This window comes from Panthera pardus, unplaced genomic scaffold (genome assembly GCF_024362965.1).
Source record: "Panthera pardus isolate Hobbes unplaced genomic scaffold, ASM2436296v1 HiC_scaffold_22, whole genome shotgun sequence".
NCBI lineage: Eukaryota > Metazoa > Chordata > Mammalia > Carnivora > Felidae > Panthera > Panthera pardus.
Genome location: NW_026526788.1, coordinates 39,323,223 through 39,342,396, shown reverse-complemented (window position 1 = coordinate 39,342,396; position 19,174 = coordinate 39,323,223). Strand labels below are relative to the sequence as shown.

The 19,174-nt window shown below is 49.9% G+C and overlaps 1 protein-coding gene across 4 annotated transcripts in view; it reads right to left on the bottom strand.

Moving 5' to 3' along the window:
• The window catches only part of TSPAN14 (tetraspanin 14), a 56,234-nt gene that overhangs the window by 23,063 nt on the left and 13,997 nt on the right, over positions 1–19,174 (bottom strand). For all 4 annotated transcript variants that reach the window (XM_053909643.1, XM_053909644.1, XM_019444762.2 and 1 more), the window contains one exon: positions 4,566–4,663. In XM_053909643.1, coding sequence (XP_053765618.1) covers positions 4,566–4,646 — 81 coding nt within the window. In that variant the 5' untranslated portion in view covers positions 4,647–4,663. The remainder of the gene's footprint in view (positions 1–4,565; positions 4,664–19,174) is intronic.

Genomic DNA, 19,174 nt, shown 5'->3' with positions numbered 1-19,174 from the left:
GAATGATTCCCTCCAGAGGATTCACTCAGCAAAACCAAGAGAGCTCAAATTCTTTTTGGAACCAGGTGGGGTGAGAACAAAGAAAAGGGCTCTATCCGGTGCCGCCTCCAGGGTATACCTGACGCAGCTGCCCCTCCCCTGCAAGTCAAAGGAGACTGCTTTTTCATCTGAATTGTGGGCAAGTATACGCAATATAAAATGTAAACTCCGCAACCATTCGTAAAAGTACGGCTCAGTGGCGCCCAGTACACAGTGTTGTGCACTGTGCATTGCCTCCACCTTACAAAACCAGCGCTCGGTACCTACTCAACCCTAACGCCCCACTCTCCCCTCCCCGGCCCCTGGCCACCACCATTCTACTTTCCATCCTGAAGCCTCTGACTACAAGGTTCTGCACACAGGTGGGATCATACAGTATCTGTCCTTTTGTGACGGGCTTATTTCACTTGGCGTATGTCCTCGAACTCACCCATGTGGTGGCGTGCGTCAGAATTTCCTTCCTTTTTAAAGGCTGAAAAATATTCCATTGCACATACGGAGCACATTTTGTCGATTCATTCATCTGTCGGTAGACGCTCGGGTTGCTTCTATCTTTTGGCCGTTGTGAAGAACGCTGCTATGAACACACGTGTGCAAATAGCTCTCTGAGACTCTGCTTTCAATTCTTTCGGGTCTATTCCAAGTGAGGAATTGCTGGATCATATGGTACTTCTATTGTTCACACTATGAGGAACCTCCCTACTGTTTCCCAGAGTGGCTGCACCAGTTTGCATTCCCACCAACAGTGCACGAGACTTCCAATTTCTCCACATCCTCGGCGACATCTGCCACTTTGGGGTGTGTGTGTGTGTGTGTGTGTGTGTGTGTGTGTGTGTGAATAACAGCCATCCTAATGGGTGTAATTTGGTATCTCCTTGCGGTGTTGATTTGGATTTTCTTAAGTCAGAGTGATATTCTGCACTTGAAACAGGTCTCACTAATACAAGCAAAGAATGACTATGATTAAAAAAAAAAAAAAGAAAAAGAAAAAGGTAGAGGGGCACCTGGCTGGGTCAGTCGGTAGAGCATGCAACTCTTGATCTCAGGGTCATGAGTAGAGCCCCATATTGGGCATGGGGCCTACTTAAAAATAATTAATACGTACATACATACAATTTTTTTTGTTTTTTAAGTAGAAAGTGCTAGTGTCCTTGAATGCTGCACTGTTTCCCGGACAGCCTCGTGAGAACCGCATGAGGCCCAACCCCATTCTCACTCTGTACACACACATCAGCTCCGTCCACATTTCTCACCCCAAGCGAATATTAATGGTCCCTTGGGGAAAAAAATCTCAGTCCCGAACTGTAGGTAGGGAGCTTTAAAAAAAAATAAATAAATAAACCCTGTTCAACTGTTACAGGTGTGTGTTGGTACACAAGTAATTCTGAACGGGGCCAAGTGCCCAATAAAACCTTGTGTTTTTTCCAGCACCTAGAATCGGGCACAGAAATGACAGGTTGCTTCTGCATATTTGAACCTGCCTGCTGGGCCCAGGTCTGCCAGCAAAGCCGTAGTCCCATCCCGCTGTGCACTGCGAATTCATCGAAACAAAACAAATACAAAAACACTCTGTGCAAAACAACCTATGCTTTGCTTCAAAATAATCGAGGGTGACAGGGGAGGATATAAATTTTCAAAGACTGGCTAATGAGTTGGTAACTGTTGAAGCCACGTGATGGGAACATGGAGGTTTGTCAGACTGTTCAATCTTGGTATTTGCTCTATGTAAAAAAAGAATACTTTCTCGGAGTCTCTGAGGAGGTAAAGCTTGGCACAGGGTTTTACACATTTTCAGCAACCTCGGGAGGCAGCCAGCAGGCCTGTGCCATCGATATTTCACAATGAAAACGCGAAGACTACTCACTATCACTCAGAGCGGGTCAGAGTCCAGACTGGCACCGGGGTGCCCCCCGCTGCACCCACCATGCTCTTCCCTGAAGGCTCTGCGCCCCACTTCTCAGGCCTCACCCCCCCACTTAAGCTCCTGTGCAGAAGACAGGAGATAACTGCTAGGGACCCAGCAGGGAGGCGTCTGGCCACCCTCGCACTTTCCCAGCCAAGCTCTCTCGTGCCTCGTTTTCCTGGCTGTTCCTTTTTGTCCCCTCCTGTTCTGCCCCAGTGCACACCAACTGAGAAACAGACTCTTGGCCACACATCGGCAATCCTGCAGAACGCCGATAACACTGCAGCCCTTTTCAATCAGGCAGAGTACAACTCGGAATTCATGAACTCTCCTATTCGAATCTGGGGCTGCCGAGGTGTTACTGGGCAAGTTGGTAAAGCTTCCCAAGAGCCAAGAGTCGGTTCTGAAAAGAATGTGAAGAAACAGGGCATTAGCGGGCCCTCAGTTACAGCAGTGGGAAGTTTCGCTCTAGCTGAAAAATTCAGGATGACCTTCGAAGGTCAAGGCGCCAGACCAAGCAAGCACAGCCTGGGGGGTGGGAGAGAACAACACGGACAACTGGGCGTACAAGTGTCCACAGTGTCAGACTGCCTGTCTGCCACCTGGCCCTCCACCATACACCTGGCCTGTGGGTGGGGCCTCCGGGTGGGGCCAGGCCGGGAGCCGTGCAGATCCAGGGAGCCACACACTGCGAGGATGAGGCAGCCTCCGTCCTCCCATCAGGAGAAGCCCAAAGGAAACCCATCGAATGTCCTGTATTGCCTTATTTCGAGGAAAATGACAAAGTTGCCGGAGACAGACAGGCTGAGCACAAAGACGTGGGGTAAACAGCCACGCCACTGAATCCCACCCTGTTTCTCCAGGACAGACACATACAAAAAACCCCAAAACTTTGAGATAAACCATCAGGAGATGATGCTATAATATCAAGGGTGAAAGCTGGGAAGTCTTAACGCAAGTCTGCCTTGTTCTCAAGAGTTCGAGTCCAAACAGGGCATGCCAGAAATCCACAGGAGAGGCAAAATGTGGCATCACGGCCACTCATTCTGTCCCTCCCTCTGCACATGCCCCCACCCAGATACTGATAAGCAATGCTTGCTTAAGGTGTAAGATCGCGTCCCCGCACCCACCTGCATAGACTCAGTGTCTGCTTCTCCTGGACCTACCCCCCTGGCGACACACACATGCTAGGATACCTCCCGTAATGCCTTGACCATCTCCAGCTAGTGCTCGATTTTTCTGCTCTTCTTTAGGGCAGAGCCCTTGAAAGATCTGTCATGAGTCATAGTCTCCACTGCCCCACATCCCACTGGCTCCTTGGCCAGCTCCAGGTGGGTTTCCATCCCCCAGAGCACACAGCAGGTCTGGTCCAGGTCACCCACAACGTCCACTGTGTCAAGGCCAATGCCAATTTTCTGTCCTCATCCTACGTCACGCCCCTGTGGCACAGCTGACTGTTCCTCTGTCCTTGAGAGGCTTCTATGATACAAAGTCTCCTGTCCACCCACTCACAGCCAACTCTGGAGCCGACTTTCCTCTTCAGGGTCCCCTCTAGCACCCCAGGACTTGACCTTCACACCCCTCCCTCCTCTTCTTAGTCAGCACTCTCTCCCTCAAAGACCTCATCTAGCGCCCCCGCCACCGCCCCGATGGTAGCGAAGTCTTTCATCTCTAGGGTGGTCGCAGACAGGAAACGAACATCTCCATGTGGCTAAGAGACCATCCTCCCACTTCTGTCCCAAAAATCTATCTCAGAACATGAGACCCCCATCCATCCCTTCACTCTGCAGAATCATTCCAAAATCAGATCCAACTTATAACCTCAGAGTTACTGAAAGTAGAAAATAATTCCAACTACCTACTGAGAACTGTAAGGTCCTACATGCCCTGGCTCCTTCATGACTCTGTCCTCCCTCGTGTCCCCTTCTCCCTTGTACTCGCTGAGCTCCAGCCACAAGGCCCAAGTCCCTTGCCCCTGCCAAGCGCAGTCCTGCCTCAGGGCCTTTGCAAATGCTGCTCTTCTTGCCTATAGCTTTCTTCCCAGACCCCCACCGGCTGCCTCTTCACTCGTACTCTGTTCTCAGTCCTTAAGTCATCTCCTCAGAATGCCCTTCCCTGACCACCCTAGCCAAGGAGCTCCCTACTCTGTTGCTCAGTAGGCTACTGCCATTACGGGTTACACACAAGCACCACAAGGAACAGGGCTTTATTGCTTGTGTCCACTCTTACCTCCCAGAGCCTAGAACAGGGCCTGGCCCACAGTCAAAAGGGCACTAAGTGCCCTGCTACCGACGTTTCATGGGGCTCATTCCCAGGCAGGGAAGCGGGAAGACAGACATGCGTGTGGGCCAGAGTTTCAAACGTTCCTAAACCTCCAAGGCTCAGGTAGGGGCCCATTAACCTGGTTTTCAATCACCTTGGCCTTCCCTGTCACTGTACTTAACAGTCTATTTTATAATCGACTTGGCGCTGGTTCTGCCGGCGGCCGGGGAGGGGGGGCAGGGCTCATTAACCCTGCCCACCTTCTCCTGCACAGCCTCACAGGGGGCCTGGCAAATCAACAGTTCGTGAAGAATCACGATCTACTGAATAAAAGACTAAGCGGCCGCTCTCGATAACTCACCCAGAAGACGATGTTGTAGCTGAAAAGGAGGTACTTATACCAGCAGCTGACCTCGGCGTTAGAGTATCTATAATAGTGCATCTTCCGAGAGGCAGGATCTGTGGACAGACATGGGAGCGGTGAGATGACAGGGTCACTTACAATAACATCTCCCCCAAACCTGCTCCCCAAGAAAGAGCAAAGGTGAGGCTCATACACAGACTCCAGAAATCTACCCAAACTGTCTCCCCGTGTTCGTGCACGGGTTCAGGCTTCAGTTTACTCTCAATGCCAGCTATATAGACTGGGCAACAACCACATTCCTTCAACTCTCCAAAAACAGCCCCGAAAATAAGAAGAGATTTCTGAAAGAACGCAGAATGTCGGTGTTCAAAGTGTCCCCTGAATGCCAGGCCTTCCCAAACATCTATCTCATCTCTCCATTGGGTGTTGCTGGTTCCACTGCTTGGCAGAGGAAACAGGAGTTAGGAAGGAAGGTTGTGGGACTTGCCCAAGGATAAGACAAAAAAACCCGACAGAGCCCAGGATCTGAACCCAGGACAGCGGGGTCCCCAGTCCACGTCCTCTCCACCCACCACTACCCGCGGCAGAGGGGCCAGGAATAGAGGGAGTCACCAAAGAAACGGGGGCACTGAGAGGCACGTCTGGGAAGGAGAGATGAAAGGCAGGCATGATCTAACCGAGGCCAGTAAAGAAGCCAGAATTAAGGCTCCGTATTCGTTCATCCAACATTTTCTGAGATGACCTCCCAAGCTCTGACCTCACAGAGGTGAGAAAGGTGGACAGACCCCAGGAGCATACAGCAGCCAGCATTCACCCATGCCTGTCTCCCCTCCCTCGCCTGCTTAACCTGCCCTGCAACTCGCCCACCACCGTTTTGGCCTCCAGAGGCTGTGGGTAAAAGCTCAGACTCCAGAATGCTCTGTGAACTGCACAGAGGGTGAAGTGGGGGGCACTCTTTTTCTTTTTCATCCGTGTTCATCCCCCAAAGCCCCTCAGAGAATCCTACAAAAAGGAAGGTGCCCTCAAAAGGGAAATCTCAGGACCTGGCCCACCTTTACCTGATGGGAAAGGTGGGGGGGGGTGGGGGGGGGAGTGGGGGAGTCTCAAGCTGACCCTCAGGAGGCAGGATCCAGGGTTCACCCCCAGGCCCCAGTTCACCTCCCACTTCCTGGGGTGAGGGGAGGGGCACATCATAACAGGGCCCAAGGCAAAACCAAACAAGGTTACTCCAGCAGTGAGGCGACAACCCACTCACAACTGCCGGGAAGAATCCAGCTACTGCCGCCTTGCCGAGGAGTGGCTGCTGCAAAATCCCTTCCTGTGAGGCAGCCTCAGTGGCCTGGCCACGGGGCTCGTAATGTTCTGAGAAAGTGGTGCCAAGCAGGGACATGAAAACCACAGCCCTCTGGAGATGAGTGCTGTGCCGGCTCAACCCTCCTGGCCACAGAGCAGAATCAACAGGCACCGAAGCCTGGACACCACGGTCTGCTCACCTCCTCCCTCCGGGAGGGATGGGCGAGTCTGGCCTGTCGGGCCTCAAACACCAGCCAGGAAGGGGACAGCAACCCGGCAGCCCCCTGTCCCCACCGTCAGAGCCGTGCTTGCACAAAACTCCCCTCCGAGGATGAGGATGAATGTGATCCCAGGTACCGAAGGACACCGCTGGGGACAGGGCACACAGGAGGCCTGAACGCAGCCTGGGCCACGCAGGGCGGCTACAAGGAGACCACCGGGGGCTCTCAGGCGGAGACTCCTTCCTTCGGCAATGCGACCCGACCCTGGGCAAGTTCCTGCCCTCTCAAGGCCTCAGCATCCTCAACTGAAACTGATCCCTGATGTCACTGGTGTTGAGAGACCCAGCTGACAGCATCAAACGACTTATCCTAAACACAGATCTCAAGGCCTTACCCTCTGCACGTTCTGATAAGTGGGGCTAGGCTGGGGCCCAGAATCTGCATGTTTGACAACTTCTGACTCGCCTAATGTACTATCAGCCCGGGCACCATGGACTGCGGTCCCTCTGGGGATCCTACAAAGGCAGAAGGACCCTGCTAGCTGTAGGGACACAGGACAGACTAGGGCTATGGTAGCGACGGCTCTTGGTAGGCAACTAACTAAAAGGGAACCAACATTCACCCATTTGTGTTTCACAGATTACAAAAACCTCAAAGCACTAAGTTTTCGTCCAACTTCAGATGACTGGCTTCATGCATATAGAAAAAAAAAAAAACAAAAACAAAAACTTTTTTAACCTAAATCTCAGGTAAGTTCCTCACAGTGAAACAGTCAACTTGGCTGAAAATGCCCCAGAAGGCAGGAAAATGTTCGAAACGGTAGAAACCCTATTTCTTTTTATGGACAAGACAAGCCTGCTCCTTAGAACTGTCAAATACAGTCCCCTCTTCTTCGTGGTTCCTAGAGACGCCTGGAAGGTGGATGGCCATATGCTCCATAGAACGGAACCCCAGAGACTGGGGAGGGCTACTCGGGCATGGTACCCAAAAGTTCAGGAGTCCTCGAGAGTATTCCTTGGACACCAAGGAGGGTGGTCAGAGAGAGGGAGACACAGAATCCGAAGCAGGCTCCAGGCTCTGAGCTGTCAGCTGTCAGCTTTAACCCAACCATGGTAAAGCTCTTGCTCAAAAGCTTTGGAGCAGTAAACAAAGCCAGTCCCCCTTCTTCCTCCACAAAGAAACCAGCTAATTAGCACAAGTCTGCATGTTTTCCAAGGTAGTGGCAGCCTCATCCCTGCCCTCTGCTTGGGGCCTTTGGGAAATGATTACTCTGAGGTGAAACAGAACTCTCAACCTGGAGCTCCCTGTTCTTCAGCTCCGGCCGGTTAAGCATGACGAACATAGAAAGGTCACAGGAGGGGCGCCTGGGTGGTTCCGTCAGTTAAGCGTCCAACTTCAGCTCAGGTCATGATCTCGCGGTCCGTGAGTTCGAGCCCTGCGTCGGGCTCTGTGCTGACAGCTCAGAGCCTAGAGCCTGGAGCCTGCTTCGGATTCTGTGTCTCCCTCTCTCTCTCTGACCCTCCCCCGTTCATGCTCTGTCTCTGTCTCAAAAATAAATAAACATTTAAAAAAAAAAAAAAAAGAAAGAAAGGCCACAGGAATTCATAACCACGCAGGCCCCAGAGGGGAGAGTTCTCTGCAGGGCACCTGGCCTCCCTCACCACAGGTTTTACCCTCTTTCACTGTGGCCCCCGAAGGCCTCACTCCACAAAGACACACAGGCAACCGGAAAAAGCTCTGCTTTCACAGACGTCAGGGTCCAATCCCACAGCCAGAGAGTCTCAGCAACCATGACGTCAACTCCAAGCCTGTACCTTCCTGGAGACTCAGACACTTGGAACTGCACTAGCCAGGTCCACACCGGGGAAGGACGAGGAAGCCCCTGATCATCCATGACACCGTGCACCACGCTCAGACACGTCCCCTAAACGCCTGTCATGCACGACCCATTGCACCACTTTCGTTGGACCAAGATAACCCTGTGAGGTCTAGGCGTGGGGATGTCCCAATGACACCATTTCCCCATCCAACTCACAAAAGAGGAAACTGTTGAGGGGAAACATTTCAGTCTTTTGTCACCCACTTGTTTATTCCTCCCCGTGGGAAGAAAAGGCACTCAAGTAACCACAGGCGGGGAGAGTGACCCCACTTCCCCACCCCCAGGGAGCCTAAGGAGCAGAAAGAAAGGCTGCCTGCCCCTGCCCCTCTCTCTCTCTCTCTCTCTCTCTCTCGCTCGCTCGCACTGCAATCTGCCCTGCTGGCCTCTGGCTGTAGAAGCAGATCCCTAACGTCACTGTCACCAAAGATCTCTGAATGTAAACCAAAGGAGGTAAAGGGAAGATCTGTGTGGACCCCAGTCCAAGCCACGCCTCCGACACAAGCCCCTGGGGCCCTCAGTTTGGGGAACAAAGCCAATGCTGAGCTCCAGTGGGTCTGGTTCAAGCCGCTTCACAGCCTCAACGCCCTGGCCACCCCACCTGAGTGTTACCTACGCTGACACAGCACCCCGAGAAGGTGACAAAGGCACTGGTGCCGAAACTAAAGCCCAGAGCTGACCCAACATGCAGCCAAATGACCCCGAAGTAACCGTGGTCCCTGACAGCTCATCTTATTTGCTAAACCAAGTCATATCATAGGAAGGCAGAACTCCGCTCTCTACCAACTAAGGAACTTAATTAAAACCAATACCATTGAGGGACGCCTGCTGGCAAAGCCTGTAGAACATGCAACTCTTGATCTTGGGATTGTAGGTTCGAGCCCTATGTCGGGGGTAGACATTACTTAAAAATAAAGTCTTCAGGGGCGCCTGAGTGGCTCAGTCGGTTAAGTGTCAGACTTCGGCTCAGGTCATGACCACATAGTTGGTGAGTTCGAGTGCCACGTCGGGCTCTGTGCTGATGGCTTGGAGCCTGGAGCCTGCCTGAAATTGTGTCTCCCTCTCTTTGCTCCTCCCCCGTGTGCGCTCTGTCTCTCTCTCTCAAAAATAAATAAACATTAAAAAAAAATTTTTTAAGTGAAACATAAATAATGTTTTGGCAGCCGCAGCAATTATGACAAAGGGTAAAAAATCTACAATGTCTAAAAATCCATACTCAAAAGACTCCAGTTTTAGACACAAGGACAAAAGAGACGGACATTAAATGAAAGGGAAGGACAATATAATTAACAGATGAGAAAATGTTCAACATCACTGGAAATGAAACCGAACGACGATCCAGAGATGCTATCTCCTGTTACACTTTTTTTTGACAAAATAACCACGTAGCTACTGCTGGCAAGCCCGTGATGAGGATGCCAAGTCCGTGATGAGGATGCCAAGTTCACACCTTGCTGGCAGCAGAGTAAATTGTTACCACTCTTTGGTAAGCAATATGGTTACAGACACTCAAAACCAAAAAAAGAAAAAAAAGAAAAGAAAAAGAAAGTCATACCCTTAATCCAATAAAGTCATGACTAAGAATCTGCCTCCAGAAAATAAACCAACAAAAGAAAAAGAATATGCATTAAATATGAAATCTGAACATCATGGTTTGCAATTACAGAACAATTTGTAAGCATGTGGTTGAAGGCCAAAATGGAATATAAAAGTGTGGAAATGGTTGCATGGGGGGGGGGGGTAGACTGCTAAGTGATTTTCTAGAAACGTTTCCACTGTTGCACTTAACCATTACCACCTCTGCATTATAAATGTAAATTGGCCATTGCTGGGGGGAGGATGTGCCAACCTCTAAGGATGTTGGCCCCCCAACGTGATGACCTCTACGGTCCTTGTAGACAGGGCTTGTCTACTTTGGGATTCTTTCAGCCTGTAAGATTCCTTCCTTCTCCCTCTCCCCGTCTTATTGTTAATTTAAAAAAGTAGCACGTGCTCCACTGTAAAATACGTGAGCAGCTCAGACGTATGAGGAGTAAACGGGCAATGAGAAACCAGCAGACGATGGCTTTCACATTTTCACCATGACCCACAGTAAGAAACACATGAACAAAATCAAGCCAGTGCACACATATTCATGTGCACAACCGAGCTTCATGAAAAAATACCTCCCCTTTTGTGCCCCATGCATTCTAGATTTGGGGTTTCAAGTTGGTTTGTTTTTTTCAAAATCATGCCTGCACAGAATCGAAGCAGCAACTACCATACACGTTGTGTTGAGAAAAAGCAGCTTGTAGGCCCTTCCCCCTTCCAAGGGACCCTTTCAACTTTCCAGCTGATCTTGATAGCTATACCCCAAATAGCTCTTAGAAATGTCCATATGTAACACGCTTGTGTTACTAGTCCTTGGCTTTTCAGTTTTAGATATTAGCTACCTACTTCCTACCCTGGAAGGTGACGATGTAACTTTTTTTTTTTCATGTTTATCTTTGTGTGAGAGAGCGAGCACATATGCACTGTATGCACACACACACACACACACACACCCCCTCTGCCCCTGGCAGAGGGACAGAGAGAGGGGGACAGAGGATCGGACACAGGCTCCACGCTGTCAGCAGGGAGCCTACACTGGCTCAAACTCACGAATCGTGACATCATGACATGAGCTGAAGTCAGATGCTTAACCGATGAAGCCACCCAGGCACCCCACTCTATTTACTCCTATAGAAACCACTTGCCCCCCACCAAGCTCCCTCATCCTTCTCCTTTCCTGTATCTCCACTCCAATTACAGTTAAACTCTAGCAATGGCTAGAGTGACTTTCAGAGTTTACATTATCATGACCACTTCTAACATCAGGGAGAGCCATATAAATCATAATTACTTTTCCTGCACAACTTTTTGTTCTCTGGAGTTAACGATTCTCTTATTTTTCTGTTTGCTTAATTTCCTATAAATTTATCCATAGTCAACCCCAAATTCAATGCCAGTTGTCCAAGTCTCCTCTCAGTAAGTTTGCTAACAGCAGATGTTCTGTTTGTATTTCTTCTTCCAGAAGAAAACTCTCCTGGAGCTTACGGAGCTGCTTCGATCTGGACTGGTACCCAGAATTCCCTTTACCTCAATTTGGGACACAGCCCACGAGAGATCCAGTCTTTGCTCACCTTGGTGGAGAAAACTTTCAGTGTAAAAGGCAAGTTTTTCGGATCCTATATATCTGAAAACAGGTTTATCCTACCTTCACTCTTGAACAAAAGCATGTGAATGGAATTGGGGATCAATTTCACAGAGAATGACAAGGCATCACTCTACATCTTCTACATTCCAGCATACTGAGAAGCTGTGAAGCCACTCAGGTTCCCCATCTGTGTGTCTGATGCATTCTTTCTCTGTATGAAATTGTAGGATCATCCCTTTCTCCCCAGCATACTGAAATTTCAGGGTACTGGTCTGGGTTCACCTTCACCCACTTGGTTCATCATCCAAGGAGTCCTTCCAAGATGGAAACCAATATCCGCCTAGGAAATTTTTTTTCTTGATGATTTTCCCATTCGTACTTTTTTTTTCTCTGTTCTCTCTCTCTAACTCCTATTAGTGGACACGGAAACCCTGCGTGATCCTTCACTCTGTTATCCATCTCTTCATCTTTTTTGTTTTCTGCAAGAACTCCTTCAACTTTATTCTCTAATTGTTCTGATATTTTTGTCCTGCCCTCATTTTTTAAACTTTTAATAATTTTGTTCTCAAAATATTTTTTGTAGCAGCCTGTTCTTACTTCATGGATACAAAATTTCTCTGATCTCTGAGAAAATGTCTAATTTTTTTCAAAATGTTCTTCCCTGTAAATAGCATGTTTCTTCCAAGTGGCCTTTTTTTTTTTTCCTATTTGTTTTGCTTCCTTTCATGTTAGGCACCTTCTTCAGATGTTAATAATCCTTAGTAATCCTCATGAGGAAGAGTAAATGCCTAAAAACTAACTGGAAGCACTGAGTCCTGGGGCAGGTGAGTTTTCGTGAAGATGATCGGGCTGGGCCATTTGCTGGGGAAACCTTGTTGTTGGCATCGTTAATTCTTTCCTCTGCGGCCAGTCAGGTTCCCCAGTGAGGTCTCTTTTAAGCTCCTACCTGGAAGGAAGGGGGCTGACTGTCATCAGTGTTTGAGAAGCCAAATGGAAGTAGAAGGCTGGGGAATGAATGTGGTCTCCATATGCACCTCCAGGAATACCTGGGGTTTCACAGGTCCCTGGTTTTTTCTTCTGCAGAATAAATCCCCAATGTCCAGCTAAAGGGAAGAGGGCATCACCAAGCATCACGGAGGAAGGAAAGCAATCCAGGTATCCAACCACATCAGCCACTTTCAAAGAATTCTTACATTTAGCCACCTCAGATGCTCCTCTGCACCACGCCCGAAAATAACAATGTGGGTGATGACACCAACTTCTCTCATTATTTTTTAATTTTTTTAATGTTTGTTTATTTTTGAGAGAGAGAGGGCACGTGCTAGTGCCAGCTGGGGAGGGGTACAGAGAGAGGGAGGGAGGGAGGGAGGGGGAGGGGGAGGGAGGAGAGAGAGGGGGAGAGATTGAGAGAGAGAGAGAGAGAGAGAGAGAGAGAGAGAGAGAATGAATCCCAAGCAAGCCCAGCACTATCAACACAAATGCCCAGCTCGGGCCTCAAATTCACGAACCATGAGACCATTACCAGAGCCAAAATCAAGACTCATGCACTTAACCAACTGAGCCACCCAGGTGCCCCCCAACTTCTCTATTTTAAACTGGGTCACTCATCCATTACTGGCTTGCAAATTGTTTCTTGTTGTTTCCTTTCCCATCCCCCCTATCCTCATACAGATTTTTTTAAAAATCCCCTTTATCTTAACTTTTGTGAGATTCTACGATAAAGTAAAATTAAGCGTGTCCATTCGACCCACCAATTTTACCCAGATGTCTAGGAAGACGTCAAAATATTTTTAGTTGCCATCTTTTTACTGAGCAAAGTGAAAAACCAGGAAGCATAACTTATCACCGTATAAAAGAAAGGGCAAAAGAAACTTTGCAGAGGTAACTAAGACTGACTGATCAACTGACCTTAAAATAGTGAAATTATCAGAGTGGGTCCAATGGAATTATGTGAGCCCTTAAAAAGAGAGCTTTCTGGGGCACCTGTGTGGCTCAGTCGGTTGAGCGTCCGACTTCAGCTCAGGTCACGATCTCAAGGTTCGTGAGTTCGAGCCCCGCGTCAGGCTCTGGGCTGATGGCTCAGAGCCTGGAGCCTGCTTCCGATTCTGTGTCTCCCTCTCTCTCTGCCCCTCCCCCATTCATGCTCTGTCTCAAAAATAAATAAACATTAAAAAAAAAAAATTAAAAAAAAAAAACAACAGAGCTTTCTACCAGCTGAGGGCAGAAGTAATCTGGAAGGTTCCAAGCATGAGAAGGACACAGTACATAATGCTGGATCTGAAATCCAGGAGCCATGTGCACAGAGCAGGAGATAAGGGTAGCCCTGGCTGACAGCAAGGAAGCAGGACCTCAGTCCTACAACAGTCAGGAACTGAATTCTGCCAATAACTGGAATGAACCTGGAAGTACATTATTCCCCAGAGCTTCCAGAAAGGAACGCAACCCTGCCAACACCTAGATGTGGGCCATGTGAAACCCTAAGCAGAGATCTCAGCTGAACTATGCTGTACCTGGATAGCACTGTCCATCCATAACCTGAGCTGGAAGGAAACCTGCCCTCTCCACCCCACCCCCATTACCCTTGCTGTCTCCTCGCTCACTCATTCTCTAGTCAGCCATTCACCAAGACTCAACTTTTCCACCAGGCTTTCAAGTCACAGGCCCATGCCAGTGAAGGGCAGCCATATTCCCAAGGGAGCTGGGGGCTTGGCTGTATCTCCAAGTAGCACACCTTAAGCCTCAGACATTCCTACCACCCGAGAAGAGAGTCCTCAGAGCCCATTGGGTGCTGGGGAACATTCTCGGGCCAAAGAAACAGGTAGGCCTAAGGTGACAAGTCAAGGATAAGAATGGTGACTATGGAAGGGGAACAGGTTCCAGTGAGACAGAGGATCACAAAGGTAGGCCAGAGTAGGCTGCCTCATTGTCCACGGGAATGAACCTGTGACCTCAGCCCCAAGGCACAGCCACCCACTAAGGGGAGGAAGGCTCAGATCCACGGAGCTCAACATCTCGGAGTCACCCTCAGGGTCAGAAGTGTCTCTGTCCTACTCTACTTAGGACCCAACTCCTCATGGCCAGGGTCTGCCAGAAACAGTGCAAACTGGACACAGTGGCAGCAGCCATTCAGAGGTATCCAGAAGTCTGACTCTTCCTCAGGGGAAGACACTACAAAGTCACACAGGGGTAAGGGTGGGCCACCCTCCCTTATCATGGCATCACAAGCACTGAGCCCCTGGCACACAGGTGTGGGAAAGGGAGATTCCCAGAGTTCGGAGACCAGAGGCCCAAGGGATGGCCTCCACGTGGAGGTCCAGGAAAGCCTAGGCTACCAGCTCTGAGCCCCAGCAGGCTCCCCCATGGGCCTAGGGTTCTAAGCGCCTGGTTTCCTGTATGAAACCTTGAACTTAGCAAACAGCATTATGAGTTTCCACCACCAAAACCCACAACCCAAATCCTGCTAAGTCTAAGGAGCGCCAAGGGGCCTCCTCGTTGATCTGGTGAGAGGAGACCTTTGTCTACACCAGTGCTGTTGCTGGGAAAGAAGCAGAGGGAGGGACAGAAGTGGGTCAAAGGAGGGAAGCAGGGAGGCAAGGGCTCAGCGGGAAAAGTGCTGGGCCTGGAATGGAGGTCACCTAATCCAATGATTTTCAAACTTACTATTTTTATTACTTTTTAAGCTACAGGAGCTTCTGTTCAAAGAAATTCTGACCCAGAAACCCAGCATGAAGACAGGCAGAGCAGGTTGCTTGTCTCAGGTGTCTGGGAAGAAAGAGGAGGTTCCGTGAGGAGCACACTTGAAAATCATGGGTCTCGTCCAGCTGATCCCAGATTCCAAAGAACATCAGAATCACTCAAGGAGCTTTTTCCAAACTGCACAGGAAGACTAGTTCAATAGAAGTGTGGCAGACCTAGAAATTCACATTTTTAAGAGCTGTCCTTCAAAGCAGTTTGGAGGAACTCTCATTGGCAAAATCTGGAAGAATCTGAGCATCAGAATAAACGATAATAGTAATGGATTTTTAATTCGTTGAGTAAAATAAGAATCCTTGAGTCCACTCTGATATATATAAACGGATAAATAAACAAGTGGAGGAGAGAAAGCTCTTTTTTTAAAATAAAAAAAAAAAATGGTTTGTTTTTTTTTAATTTTTTTTTTTTTTTAAATGTTTATTTTTGAGAGAGACAGAGACAGAATGTGAGTGGGTTAGGGGCAGAGAGAGAGAGGGAGACACAGAATCCGAAGCAAGCTCCAGGCTCTGAGCTGTCAGCACAGAGCCCGATGCGGGGCTCAAACCCACGAGCTGCGAGATCATGACCCGAGCCGAAGTCAGATGCTCAACCAACTGAGCCACCCAGGCGCCCCTAAAAAAGGTTTTATTTTTACGTAACCTCTCCATTCAATGTGGGGCTCCAACTCACAACCCGATGAGTTCAAGAGTCACATGCTTAACTGAATGAGCCGGCCAGGTGCCCCAAGAAAGCTCCTCTTTAGCAGAATGCCAAATGACAAATGCAGAAGGAATTAACGGAATTAAAATATCACCATTTGGCAACCATGACATAAAGATCTGTCAAGAATCTTCCACCAAGGATCATCAGTGGGTTCTTTTTTGATCCGTTCCAGATGCTGCAACAAAACAGCACAGGCTGGGTAGCTTACAAAGAATGGAAATTTATTTCTCATGGTTCTGGAGGTCCAAGATCAAGGCACCAGTATGGTCGAGCAAGGGCCCTCTTCCTTCCTAGTTCAAAGCTGATACCTTTTCACTGTGTCCCCTACACGGTGGAAGGAGCAAGGGAGCTCTGTGGTGTCTCTTTTAAGGGTGGTAATCCTCTTGAGGATGGACTCCTCATGACCTAAGCACCTCCCAAAGGCCTGCCAAATCGGACATTAGATTTCAATATGTGAATTTGGGGGATACAAACATTCAAGACGGTGACAGGCTCTAAAATCAGTTGATAAAAGTTTGATGAGAAACAGCATGTTTACATTATCTCAAAGCATCTCCCCATCGGACACTTATAAATTACAGAGAACATAATAGTAACTCAGCAGTGGAGAAACCCAGCAGATAGTACCTTGTTAACTAAGTCATCACTTTTTTCCTCACCAGTCATGAGTCAAGCCAACATCCATCCCGCCTGAGGGGAAACACTGAGAAGGACACCTCATTCTTGTGGTATTCCTGATGAAAATGCATAACATGGGTCCAATCATAAGGAAGAATCCAAGAAATTCAAATTAAGGGAGATTCCACAAAATAACGGGCCTCAAGTCAAAGCATAGAGCTTGTGGCCATTTTCCTTAAAAAACGAAACAAAAACAAAAAACACAACAACAACAAAAAAGAAATAAAGCACTAGCACAGAAAGCAAGTCTGGGGCCCCGAGATCTTGAACATGATTCATCAGGCATTCATCCAACTACAGGAGCACCCGCGAGGTGGTGCAGGCCCACCCAGGTGAGGCGGGACTTAGTCACCCACAGCTGCTGCCCCCGCACCTTCTCAAAAAGCTGGGTGCAAGAGGCCTGGCACTTTCCTGCCTTCTCAGTTGCTCTGCCCTCTGCCAGGGAAGGTGAAGCTGCCGGCTCACAGGATTGGGGGGGGGGGGGGGGCCCTGTGCCCCGCGATCATCACGGCAGGCCTATTTCTGAAACCCTAACTGCATCTGAAACGCCTACACCCAGAAGCCGGTTGCACACAAGATGTGGAGAATCTGGGCCCAGTTCACAGAGACATCTTCAACGTGGACAAGAACCCAGGAGGCCAACACGCTGGGCCCTCTGTCCACTGTGAAATTCTCAACTAAGGGCCTGAGGCAAGGGCTCCCCAGACTGAGGATGAGGTGGCAAGTAATCCATAGGTGCACAAACTCGCTAGGCCAGTCCCTCCCGGTGAAAAGGCTTTTGTTGTGGCTTTTGTTGTGGAAGACACAACACTTGATTCTACGTGTCTGGACACCTGCTGCGTGCGGGGCACCCCGAATGAGGCCGTGGGGGTGAAGAGCTCACAGTGGGGCGGGTGCCTGACTCAGGGGACTTGGGCCACACTTCCTTCTACCAGGGACGGAGTGAGTCAGGTAGGTGCTGGAGGGCAGGATCGTGCACAGGAAGGAAGGACGAGGTGGGAAGCTGGTCAGGAAAGGCACCACAGAGCTGGTGGTTTCATCGTGAACGACAGGAGGGCTCCACATCTAGACAGTCACCAACTTGCCCTGAGATGGGGACACCACACCGCCACGCAACACAGAGCGACCAACTGTCTCTCACCCCCAAGACTGTCCGAGGCGATTGTCAACACAGCCCCAGGTGTGTCCCCAGCTCTGGGCCAGGCCCTGCAGATGGGATCAAGACACGCCAGAGCAGCTGCCCCTGCAGAGGGGAAACAGTTGGGGCCCTGCACGCCACAGATGTTCCGCGTGATGAGTGGGTCCCCTCGCAGGGAGAAGTCACTTCTGCTCCCATAACGGAGTCTCCAGCGCCCTTAGGGGAGCTGCTCCAGCGCGCTGCAAAGATTTGACCTGCGCGTCCAATGCAGACCTGAAATGTTCTCTGTGGAGTTTGCCCCACCCCCACCTGCGCTCCCCCAACAAAAAACTATGTAAGAGAACTCAGAATGACACACACTGCCTCCTTTTCCTCCCATTTTCCATGCCTGAAACACAGAAAGATTGTGTTTCTAAGATGTTTAAAAACCCCTCTACGCAAAATTGCACAGCCCACGCTACAGTATGCAGTGTTTTAAGACGACCAACCCACTTCTCTCCAAGGACAGCACTGGGAGCACCCCGTAATCCTGCTCCCGGCAGGGAACGCTCCAAGGCCAGGGCAGAGCCTGGCTTCTGGCCTCCTCCCAGCAATGCAAACAGCCGGGGAGAAAGGTTCACAGAGCAAAGAAAACAAAACAAACTTCCCAAACAAGCTAAGAAAAGTGAAACCTGCTAGAAAAAAAATAAATAAAACGTCATGCATTGAAAACATAGAGGAAAGGAATGGAGGGGGGGTGGGAGGAGAGATTTCTTTTTTAAAAAAAATGCAAATCAATGGTGGGACACTGCTGAAAAGGCTGAGAGGGGTCTGAGATCAGCACTCAGTCCCTACACGGAGTTCCTGAAGGCCAGGGGGGGCCCCAGCAGCTGTGCAGGGAGCCCATTCTCCCCCAACCCAGCAGCACTCACCCCACACACCCCACCAGAACACAGGAGGTGGGCAGGCGATCCTAGCGACATCAGGAAGGCCAGATTCAACTTTTCTCTGCTACAAAAAAAAAATTTATAGTCCCCTTTCTGGAGTACTGCTTTTAACTTCGACATACACCAAAACATCTTTCTGTGGGATGTTTTGTGTTTCTACAAGAAAACAACCTGATTCTGATCCTGTCGTCCAGCTGGGACAGGCGGGGCGGGGCAAGTGGTACCAGATGGCTGAGAGAGGCTCCCTGCCACCCTTTCACAAAGGAGGGCTCCAATTACCCCCTGGGCTCTGTGCCCCAAAGATGACCTCGCCAGCAAGCTTGGGGGAGGTGCCCACAGCTGCCAGCCGAGGGGAGGGGGGCTTTCTCGGGGGCCCCAGCCCTCCCTCCGAGACACCCCCTCCCCGCCCCCCGCTTCCACTGGCCTCCCCACCCCGGCCTCCCCACCCGGCACCCAGGGATACCTCCGGAAACTGCACACCCCAGATGGCAGGAGCTGGGGAGTCGGAGTTGCCAGACTCGTTTCAAGTGGACAACTTTCAGGAGGGCAAGAGGGTGAGGTCTGCAAAAACCACAAAACAGACTAAGGAAGGTGCTAGAGCAACAGGCAGGTGCAACAAAGGTGTCTGAGCCAGGGCTTCTCAAACTTGAAAGTGTATGCAAATCACCTGGGAATTTGGTTAAAATGTCAAGGCTGCCTCTCAACAAGCTCCCAGGTGCTGCCACTGCGGCCCAGAGACAGGCCTGGGGGCCATGCTTTGAACAGAGAGGGTGTGAGGTGCCCATCAGAAAAGCCACAGCACTCAAGAAGGGAAACAACCATTAGGGCAAGTCCGGGGAGGAGA